The sequence below is a fragment of the Kryptolebias marmoratus genome, linkage group LG5 (genome assembly GCF_001649575.2).
Source record: "Kryptolebias marmoratus isolate JLee-2015 linkage group LG5, ASM164957v2, whole genome shotgun sequence".
Taxonomy (NCBI): Eukaryota; Metazoa; Chordata; class Actinopteri; order Cyprinodontiformes; family Rivulidae; genus Kryptolebias; species Kryptolebias marmoratus.
Genome location: NC_051434.1, coordinates 16,297,593 through 16,308,975, shown reverse-complemented (window position 1 = coordinate 16,308,975; position 11,383 = coordinate 16,297,593). Strand labels below are relative to the sequence as shown.

At 47.2% G+C, this 11,383-nt stretch overlaps 1 protein-coding gene across 1 annotated transcript; it reads left to right on the top strand.

The window, feature by feature from the left end:
• The first annotated feature begins 503 nt into the window (after window positions 1–503).
• On the top strand, window positions 504–11,383 carry mfsd2ab (major facilitator superfamily domain containing 2ab). The gene is made up of 14 exons (XM_017420960.2): window positions 504–740; window positions 3,103–3,222; window positions 4,124–4,248; window positions 6,954–7,077; window positions 7,658–7,736; window positions 7,829–8,001; window positions 8,110–8,200; window positions 8,654–8,772; window positions 8,959–9,042; window positions 10,336–10,419; window positions 10,559–10,671; window positions 10,759–10,902; window positions 11,026–11,202; window positions 11,305–11,383. The coding sequence occupies exons 1-14, from the start codon at window positions 651–653 to the stop codon at window positions 11,357–11,359; spliced, it is 1,578 nt and encodes a 525-aa protein (XP_017276449.1). The 5' UTR covers window positions 504–650; the 3' UTR covers window positions 11,360–11,383.

Genomic DNA, 11,383 nt, shown 5'->3' with positions numbered 1-11,383 from the left:
CAATCAGCCTTGCGTCGCAAAACGAGACAGTGGTGTAAACGGCGTTCGCATGAAAATGCCACGAAAACTTTGAGGTCGGGCACGTTTTAAGTCAGCGGAAAACCACTTTGGTCTCGGCTGTCGGCTCGACAATTTCCATTTCCCCAAACTGAGGCGGCTCGAAGAACCATCCGGAACAGGTAAGATGTTAATTGTCAAACCCGGCTTAAAGTGTTCCAATTTTGATCTTTTATTTATTTGTTGTTGTTTTTTTGTTTGTCCGCCTTCTGCCTCAGCCCCGCGCGCCTTCTCACAGAGCGGAGTATTTTGCCGACATACCAACGTCATATCATCACATCACTGTGGTGATGATCGCCTCTTATCGTCCTTTCAGCAGGAAAACGAGCCGCGGGGGCTTCCAGCGAAAGGGGCGTGGCTTAACATGGTGTGAACGGCACGTTTTTTAGCGGGGCGTGGCCTAAAGCGGCGCTATAAATGAATCCAACCCGCCTCTTCCTCTCAGTTTTCAAACAGTCTGCACGCCGGGGAGGAAACTACGGTGTCCGCTTCCTCTGACCTTATCAGGAACCCCTTCTGTTTATATATAAATATATATATATATATATTTTATTATTTTTATTTTTCCTGTTCAACCAACTGACCGCTCTGCCATGGCGAAGGGAGAAGGAGCTGAGCAATACTCCAACGCCAGCTTGTTGAACAAATCGGACAGCTCGGATGGGATTAAGCTAGCGAGAAAGGTGAGTTTTTGGCTGGAAATGTGAACCATTTAACTCAAGATGTGCGCTTTCTGTCTTTTGTGTCGTTTCCCCACGCGGCACCAATAGATAAAATGGATGAAATGGATAAATAAGCAGATTTTCATGGGGGAGCGTACATCGTGAACATTATGAATGAATGGAGCTCACCGGGCGGACTGACAGCGAGGCGTTAGCTTGATTAAAGGCGCGATACTTTAATTTTTAAACTTTCTCATCGACCTGACGACATGTATGTCCTTTAATTCGAGCCCGAAGCGACGTTAAATTAATGAAACAGCTGATGGGAACGACGAGCTGAAAGAAATGTCAACACTTTCATTCAATAAATCGATTTTATTCGAGCTCCCGCGAGCCCCTCTGTCTGTCCGTAGTTGTAATTTTTGCCGTAGCTTACATTTCTCATTTACGCAAATGTTCATTAATACAGTTATTACACAGATTCCGCTAAATTTCTCAACTAAGCAGTAGTACAGTCAGGAGTAATTAGAGAAGACTTAAACATCCTATTTTCAGCTCGTGCATGAATTGATTCATTTTTTTAAAGGCAGTTAGGTGTGTTGCGCCGTTGCGTTCACGGACCCAATCTGAAGCTCCGACATTCGAGAGCTTGCTTTAACGGCTGCGTTCGCGTCGAGTCGGAGCGTCAAACCAAACGGACGTCGTCGTCTGTCCCCGTCCAGGGAATTGTGCGGCGCAGTAATTGGCGTTAAATTAAAAGGGGGGGAATTTAGACTCGAGGAAAATTGTTGCCTCTCTTCACACACACCCCCTCCCACCGTCGTTTAAATGGATTTCCAAAGACATTGCCGTATTTCCGATGGAACGGGAACGCGGCAGGAAGCACGAATACGTGGTGACGTGTAGGAGGAGGATGCTGGATGGAGAGGCTCGTCCAGTCCAAAAGGAGGAGCTGACACGTCTGACTTGGTCCCAAATGATTCAGAGGAAGTGGCCCGAACCAAAAACTAAACAGAAATCTTTACATGTGTTTATGTTGTCCCTCTTATCAGCTTCCAGTAGTAACATGTGACTGATAGCACTGAGCTGTATATAGAAGTCAGTGAACTGATAGGAAACATTGGTAGTAAGCTCTAATCTGTGTCAGTCTTTACATTATGACTGATTATTATAGTTTTTACAGGAGACATCTCATATTTACACTCAGCTGGGAAATAGATAGTCTAACGAAAAGAGGCCAAGTGTAAATCACTATCAATATGCTTTAACTGTGACTCATTGCTGTGTCAATACAAAACAGATGTGTGGTTTTTGTAGCCAGGACGTGGTTGAAATGTGCACAACCCTGTGCATACTTTTAGAGGGCGTAGAAGATTTATACAATGCGACCATAACGACCTGTAAGTGCTTCAGATGTCACTTGTTGTGTTTTTATAATCCCCTCCCTTTTTTGTCGTCCCTTCAGCCAAAGTGAGCTTGTCATTGAAAACGAAAACCATAGTCCGGTTCGATCAGGTGTAGCCGTTCTGGTTTTTATCTAAGGTGAGGCTGTTCCTGTGCAGCAGGAGTAGTTGACATGTGCCCGAGGGGGAGAAAGTCACTTTCACAACACAGATATTCTCTCACGGGTTTTGCGCTTCACGTGTCTTTATTTGGCCCCCCTGACTTGCCAAACGAAGGGCGGACGAGGCGGCGCTTTTGATTGGTACGGAGGACGGGCGTGCTTTCTGTGGTCCCGTCCCATCTCCCCCGGGGCATTGAGCCAGATCAGGCTGCTGCCAGGGACGCTGTTGCCCTCGCAGTGTTTTTGGCGTGATGTTGTCATGCCCTGGCACTGATGGACGCAGGATCTGTCTTGCCATTAGATCAGCTGTTTATAGTCTGAAGGCTGAGGTAATAATTACAGTGATTGAGGGGGTGATGGGGGGAATAATCGGTTCTTGTTAGAGAACCAAGGCGTTCTTGAGAAGAACGCGGTCGCCTCTGTCTTCAGCCAAATGCACTCACACGCGGGTTACAGTCCATGCCAGCTGGACCACTTGGACTGCTCAGAGTCTGTAGCTGTGAAGAATTTGGAGTAAATTCCCTATTCAGGCTTTCGCTGCTCTTTTTTTTAGGGTCCTAATCGGACTAATTAGAGAGCCGCGAGAACGAAGATTAGAGAGTTCAGACAGAATTGAGTGAGTGCTATGTTACTGTATTTCAGTCACTGACTGAAGTTTGGCCCCGCTAAAGCTTCTAGGCATTTGTAGGTAGCTTAGGGAACTCCTAGTGGACACTTTCTCCAGTTCTTTCATGAGGGTTCAGTGTCTAAAGTGGGCACCTTATTTACAAGTTATTTCCTTGTTTGATCACGTTTTAGTTTGTTCTTTTTCTCCCCCAGCACGAGCATCGGTTGTCGGTCTGGAACAAGATCTGCTATGCGATCGGCGGCGCGCCCTATCAGATCACAGGATGCGCCCTGGGTTTCTTTCTGCAGCTCTATCTACTCGACGTGGCGCAGGTGAGTCCCTTTATTTTAAATCTTCTCAATCACACCTGTTCAGCACCACCCTCACAGCTAAGTAACGCTCCCCTCCTGCCTTTAAATGTCAGCATCCCTGGGATGGGAACATAAAGCTCATGTAGAACTGCTGCTCCTGGGCTCTGTAGTCCGACTGGGATTTACAGAGTCGAGGGCAAGGAGCTGTATGGTTCTCATTGTTCCCTTTCAGTATCTCTATCAGAAGGCCACGTACAGGAGCATCGGTTCTTACTAAAAGTGGAAGGGATGGGTGGGTTTAAATGTCCTGGAAAATTGAAGCGATGGAAAAAAGTTCCTCTCCCGCTGCCGTCATCAGCTCCCTGATAAGACTCGACTGCATCTAACGGCTCACAGGGGCTCGTTCTATAAATATTTTGGGAGCGGAACAATGGCGGCACAGCGAGGAGGGTCTCGCTTTAATTGGCTCCGACAGTAATCCGATGGCCGGGGGGCCACAGTGAGTCAAAGGCGTCGCGGGGGTTTCGGCTTTGTTCGGCGTCCAGCGCTGGTCGTTACCGAGCCCGGCCGGGGCGACGCAGCGTGGTGCCTGATCGTGCACGCGGGGAGCATTCATGGCTCCTGGCTTCCTGTCAGGCTGCCGACCTCAGCCCAGATTGGCCAAGTGGCACCTCCACTGTTGTCTCCATTCTTGTTCAGAGCTGCCTTTTTCTTTTTTCTTTTTTTTTTAGTCTAGTGACTTTTTAAGCTGTTGCATTTTACTGCTTTCCTCTGCCACTGTTTAACACAGTTACAGCGCGTGACGTGCACTTTGTCAGCTGCTTGTACCTTTTTTTTTTTTTTACCATCTCTTCTCTCCTCGTATACTTTTTCCCAACACTTTTATTGACCGATGTGTTTTGAATCTTTCCTTCTCCCTCAGCTGGATCCTTTCTACGCCTCCATCATCTTGTTCGTCGGCCGAGCTTGGGACGCCGTAACGGACCCCACGGTGGGCTTCCTGGTCTCCCGAAGCCCATGGACACGATTTGGACGCATGCTACCCTGGTAAATCCCAACCCCTGCTCGTTTGGGTCCAATTCATTGACAACTACAGCTGAACAGCTCAAATTTCGTACAACCTCTGGGTGCGTTAATTGAGTCCCAGCCAAACCACTTTAAGGACCCCGATGTTTAAACCCAAGTTGTGTAATTCAGTCACCTGTTGACTCATATTTGCCATTTGATTGATTTAATGGGGGTGGTCCTTGGCTGTGGTGAGTCGCAGTGGAAGTTTTCCAACTCTGTACGCGTCACAATGTTTTGGGGAGGGGCTTTGAAAGTCTCCCAATAGAAGTTACTACAAGGCGTGTTGATGAATGTTGTCATTTAGCATTTCCTCATCGCCCACGCAGACACATATTTTTATTTATTTTCCCCTCCCTTTTTCTTACACAAACATTACCCTGTAAGAGCTGCTAAACATACAAGCAACAGAGCAAATTACTGTAAAATGCATCAAACTGAAGCGGTCCAGGCAGGATTTCTGAGGCCAAAATAAGTGTTTTTGCAAAAAACAAATAAAAGTTCCTGCAAACCCTGGTCTTCCAGCTGAGGAGGGAGGAGGAAGGGGGGGTGCTTTTTTCATGGTACTGACAAATATAACTCCTGCTTGACACAGAATCTGCTGAAGCACACAAAAAGCCCTCTTCAGATGCTGTTTCAGTCAACATAAAAGCCTCAATTTAAAAAAAAAAAAAAGGGCCTAATGATATCCTTCTGTCACGATTCTGCAACACCTCTCGCATGGTTTCGTAAACTGAGCGTCCTGCTTTGGGTTTGGTCATCGATTTGTAACTTCTCGAGCGCGTCAGGAGGGTCGCAGGGCGGCCCTGCGACCCTTGGCCCACATCCGAGAGGACGAATTTAGCTTGGCGTTGGGTTTCGACGGTCGTTTTCCTGTCAGCACATCACACGCTTCACTGCTTCGCTCGGCGTCGCCGTTAAGATAGAAACGTGCCGGTGGAGCTAAAGGTAAAAGGGCGACGGGGTGCAGGACAACCCAGATGTCTCGGCATCTTTTATAAATAGGTGCCAAAGGGAGTTCCCCTTCTGGGAATGGGGGGGGCAGCGTATGCACTTTTGTGTCGCTCGTGAGCCGCGATGTTCCTCTGTGGTTCTCTGCTTCTCGTGTTTAATTCTCCCTCGGGTCTTCAAAACACAAGAGCACGTTTAATTCATTTACATGCGGTTCAGGTGGCGATCAGCTGCTCCTGAGAGAGGAGGCTTTTCAGTCGAAGATATTATTTCATTTCCGCCTCGCTATTTTGGTTTCGTTCATCACAATCAGTCTCTAGATGTTGGAGGCTCACACTGGCTCGTTGCAGGATGCTGCACGAGCAGGCCGGGGGCGCGCTTCTTCCCTCCTGTCGTCAGAGATGGGGCTATGTGGCGTGGGCGTGGAGGAATGGCTGGTATGTTCTCTCGCACTACCATCCGTGCAGACGAACTCGATGAGAGCAGCGCGCGTGAGGAAGCGGGCGAGCCCTCCATTGTGAGAGCCGTGGGGGCAGGGCGACCAACAAGAGCGGCCTCTCATTGGTCGGCCGGCAACACACCACCAGTTTCAGCCAATAGCGTTGTCTCTGAGACTCTGTCAGTCTTGAAAATAGTCTGAGGGATCTGGGAGAGGTTACTGCAGTTCATATTTCACTGCTGCAGAGAGATACAGACAGAATTTGGGCTTTCTGTTCATTAAAAAAAATAAACACGTCTTCTGACTTTGAATTAAAACAAATGCAGAAGAATGAACTGAACAGCATAACCTGATTAATATATTAATTGATTGATTAATGAATGAAATGTAAAATAACCAGTCAAGCCTCCTTGATTTGGATAAGGGATGGGGAAAGCCTCTCCATATTACTCAAGGAAGATAACTTGGGTTTCAGCTAAAGTAAAGATATGCCTCCTTTGTTGGCACAGCTATAAATATACCTTCAGGAGTGGCTTCAGGTTTGTACTTGTATAGCAATACTATGTTGGTGCGGTTCTGAAATGACACCCAGTCTTTGCTCGACTCTACCAGCACCACAAAATGAGGTAATATTTGTTAGTAGGCTTGTTTGACAAAAAAAAGCAAATAAACCAAACCTACAAGAACAAACTAAAATGACCATAAAAGCCTCTTTGGAAGCCAAATTACGCCCCACATTTAGTCAGGTGTGCATTTCTCCTCATGTCACGCAGAGGTTGTACATTCCTGAGAGTTGATCTTTATTTTTTTAATGAAACATTCGCCGTAACGTGCCCTCATTAGACGACGCCTCCGTCACGGGTCGTGTACAGTCACCGCCTCCTCGTGACCGTTGCGATACGTGCATGACTTCACATCCTGTCTGATGGATCGAGCTCTTCCCGTAGAGGTGGTTAAACAAGCTGGGTGACCGGTCGGCCTCCTCCCCCCCGCAGGTAATGGAACGAGGGCGAGGCAGAGCTCAGGAAGTGATGGGATCTTAGACATTCTGTACATTTCCTGTTGCATTCTGGATGTCACCCGTGTGTGCAGTGACAATCTTCCACATTCCTGAAGTAACCGTCTGCTGTTGCGGGAATTAACACAATGAGCCCGTCCCTATTATTGTTAATTGTTGTTAGATGTTTGACTAAACGCGAACCCACACGAAGACGAGTCGTTACACGTTTTCTGTTTTCTGCGTCGCGATTTCAGCCACTGATGTTTGCTCCGGCCTCTCTCCGTGTCTCATCTGTAGGATCGTGTTCTCAACCCCTCTGGCTGTGCTCTCCTATTTCCTCATCTGGTACGTTCCTCCCTTCGCAAACGGGAAAGTCTTCTGGTACATCATCTTCTACTGCCTCTTCCAGACCCTCCAAACGGTGAGCATACCCACGTTCACGCACAAAGGCGAAGTCGGAACCCATTTGTTTATTGTTTTGTTATTTTTGTTTGCAACACATCAACGTCAGTGCCGTTAACCACACACCCTTTGCACTTCCTGATTGATATCAAGATCATTAACATTGCATAAACTATACCAGGAAGTGGACCTATAATGTGGTCTAAAAGCAGCTGGGAACTTCTCAGCCTTTTTATAAACTCGTTGTGTTATTGGCACTAAAAGGGAAGAATAGAAATAAAAAAATAATATTAATGTGTTAAACAACCTGGTAGCTGGGAGTGGAGCATCACTGTGTTCCAGCAGTCTTTCTGCACGGATTAATTAAAGGTGGGATAACGTGTGTGTGTGTGTTTTAGAGGTGCAGAGCCAGTCTCTGTTCGGAGCCAACCAGTTGCTGACAGTAGCCTCATTGTGTGTTTTCTCCTCTAACTCTCCTTTAAAAGTTGAAGCAAACGTCCTACAATGTTGATATTTTGCTCTAATTTGTCCCAACTTGAACCTGAATCTCACATCGTCCTTCCTATTTTTTTTTTTTCTTTTCATGTAATCACCATCAGTGTTTCCACGTGCCATACTCTGCCCTCACCATGTTCATCAGCTCTGACCAGAAAGAGAGGGACTCGGCCACGGCGTACAGTGAGTCCCAAACTCTAAAACGTGAACGTCGAGTCGTCCGTCGCCTCTTTTTCCCTAAATGTCTTTGTTCTCCTTTCTCTCTCTCTTATCAGGGATGACGGTGGAGGTTTTGGGCACGGTGCTCGGCACAGCCATCCAGGGGCAGATCGTGGGCATGGCCAACGCCCCCTGCCTCCCCGGACCCGGCGAGATCTTGGCCGACCTGAGCAACGGCTCGTTATCCGACCACAACGCGTCGGCTCCAGGCATTTCCCTGCAGCACACGGTAAACAAGTGGTGCTCTTTGTTTACGAACGCCACCAAACCACTTTCAAATTGCAAACGATGAGACTTGAAGGTTTTTTTTTTTTTTTTTTTTTTTGCGTCCTCACAGAAAAATGCCTACATGATCGCATCGGGTGTCATCTGCTTGATATACATCCTCTGCGCCGTCGTGCTGTTCTTCGGAGTGCGAGAACAAAAAGGTGAGATTCCATCTCTCGGCTGATCTGAATCTATCTGTCGTTCCTCCCTGGCTCCTCGTTTGACTGCAGATGTATGGGGCGCCGTTTGTAAAGGAGCTTGTGCTAAAAATTCATGCCTAAATTTTGTCACATTTAGCTTCAAACACTATGGGGCGCCGTTTGTAAAGGAGCTTGTGCTAAAAATTCATGCCTAAATTTTGTCACATTTAGCTTCAAACACTGTTTAAAAATGTAGTGTTGATTTTCTGATGTCACTTTTTACAACATTTAGATTTAACATTTAACATTTAGATTTAACATATAATATTTAGATTTAACATTTAACATTTAGATTTAACATTTAACATTTAGATTTATATTTAGTATGTAGCTGTAACAATTACATGTTACTAGCTAAATTGTCGTAATTGTCAAGTGGAATCGTTGGCTCATTTTTTTGTCTTCTGCTTCCAGAGTTGTCTCAGATGAGGACGCAGCCCCTGCCCTTCTTTCAAGGGATTAAGCTGGTGATGGGGCACGGACCCTACGCCAAGCTGGTCATGGCCTTCCTCTTTACCTCCCTGGCTTTTATGGTGGGTATAGATGTTCTCAGATCCACCTTGCTCTTGTTTATATAACCAAGCTCAGCCTGTTCTTTTGCATGTTTAGTTTTGGGAGTGCAGTGTGTGCCAGTTTGTGTTTCCCTCACATTATTTACTTGACCCCCGCCCCCCCCTTCATTTTGTTATAAAAAGAGACTTCTGTGTTCCCCTCTGCAGCTCCTGGAGGGAAACTTCGCTCTGTTCTGCAGCTCCACGCTGGGTTTCAGAAACGACTTCCAGAACATTCTGCTCGTCATCATGGTGAGCAACAAACGCACCCGATCGCTCACAGGTAGCGCCTTCACACGAACGTTCCTGCAGCGGGCGAAACCCCGAGCGGCCCGTTTATGTGGAAGCGGCATTAGCTCGAGAACGGAGACAAAAGCTCTCCCCCTCCCGAGGCCGGACGCATAAATTGTCCCGAAGACAAGGCCCGCTCTGTACGTGGTCATGAAGCACGGCTTCGGGCCCCGAATGCCACACCGTTCCCACAGACGGTACAGGAGCCACTCTCGCTCCTCCCATCCTCTGCCCTCCTCTTTTTTTTTTTTTTTTTTTTTTTTTTTATATAAACGCGCCGGGCAGATCCTGGCAGGAATTCGAGCCAATTAAACCACAGATGAGCCAAGTCCACGAGGGAGGGGGTGAAAGTCCAGGTTAGAGAGGGTCAACAGATTACACACGTTGAGCCTTTACTTTATGGAAAGGATTATGGAGCCAACATGGCCACCTTACTGTAAGTACATGACATTTAGTCAGTCAGGAGAATCAAAGAATCTTAATCCTCTTCTTCTGTCATTTGATAAAAATGGCTGACTGAGCTGAAAGGTTCACATCAGGATAAAAAAATGAAAAGCGGTTTTATAAGAAACCTGTGGCCTATAACCCTCAAGTTCCTCGAGTTCTCAGATCAAAAAGGTGAAGAATCTGAGCTCCTTTTATTGACTTTTTATAATCAGTTTTCATGATCTCATAATGGTTGTTTGGAAGAAAAGGCTCCGTGGAAGTAGACGCATCCAGCTGTTGCATACGTAGATGGAAAGAAAAAGACGAAAAATCTCCCCAGCTCATTTCCTCGCAGGAAGAAACCTTGTGAGTCGAACAGAAATTAAGACTTCAGAGCGAGAGGGAGAGGAAGTCCCATACGGGCGGCTTATCTCTCAGACATCCAGATTGGAAAATTACTGGAACGCAAGAAGTTTCCTTTTTTTAAAAAAAAAAACAAAAAACATGAAGGGCTCAGAGGGGAGAGAGTAGTCGGAGCGCTCGGCCACCTGCGGAGCGTCGCAGTGCCTTCCGCAGGTTCCCGCTTCACGCAGGGCTCGGGTTTGCTTCGGGAAGAGCCGGAGCGGCTCGGTCGTCGTTGTTGCGTTTGGCAAAAAGCCCGATCGTGTCGAATAAACACCTGCGTTCCTCGACGACCTCTTCAGACGAATACTTCTACGTCGTTTCAAGTCTCGACACGTTCCGACTCTTCCCGAAAGGCTTGTTTCGTGTTTCGCTTGACAAACAAAACACGGATGTTTTCATTTCTGTATTTGTTCCTGCTTCCAGCTCTCTGCTACGATAGCCATCCCGTTCTGGCAGTGGTTCTTGACCCGCTTTGGGAAGAAGATGGCCGTCTACGTCGGCTCCATGGTAAGGCGGCGGCGGTGGCGACTCCTCCTTTTTAAATCACAAGTAGCTAAAGATAAATGAGAGGATAATGTTAGGAGTTTTGGTGGCAAACGGCTCGTTTCGAGGCGTTAACCTTCTTTGTCTTCGTTTCTGTCTCTAGTCCGTTATTCCCTTCCTGATCCTGGTGGTGTGCATAAAGAGCAACCTCTACGTCACCTACATCGTCTCATTCATTGCCGGGGTCGGAGTTGCTTCAGCTTTCCTGCTGCCCTGGTAAGACCTCCTCCAAATTCAAACGTTCCCCCCCATTTATGAACGCACGTAGAACCAATCTGAATAAACTCCTTTTGCTTTTTTTAGGTCCATGCTGCCCGACGTCCTCGACGATTTCAAAGTGAAGAACCCCGATTCCACCGGCCACGAAGCCCTCTTCTACTCCTTTTACGTTTTCTTCACCAAGTTCGCGTCAGGCGTCTCGCTGGGCGTGTCCACGCTGAGTTTAGAGTAAGAGTGCGCAAGTTACTCTGAACTGGTTTTTTATCTCTCCTTCTACATGATTGTTTTACTCCAAATGAATGCAGCTTAATTAAGTCTTAAGTCTTTTTTTTTGTTTTCGCTCGTCTCCAGCTTCGCGGGCTACATCAGCAGAGGTTGCTCCCAGCCCGAAGAAGTGGCCCTGACCTTGAAGCTGCTGGTCTCGGCGGCCCCCGTGGCCCTCATCTTCGTTGGCCTGGCCATCCTGTACTTCTACCCCATCGACGAAAAGAGGCGGCAGTACAACCACAAAATGCTACAAGAAATGAGGTAAAAGCCCGTGAGCTGACAACTCTGTGTGTGTGTGTGTGTGTGTGTGTGTGTGTGTCTGCAGCTGTGGAGCCAAACCTGACGCCTCCCCTTCTCTTTCAGGGACAGCGAGAGCGATTCCGAGTCAGAGACGACAGATATATCCAACGTGATCTAGTACGTTTTTTTTTTTTTTTTTTTT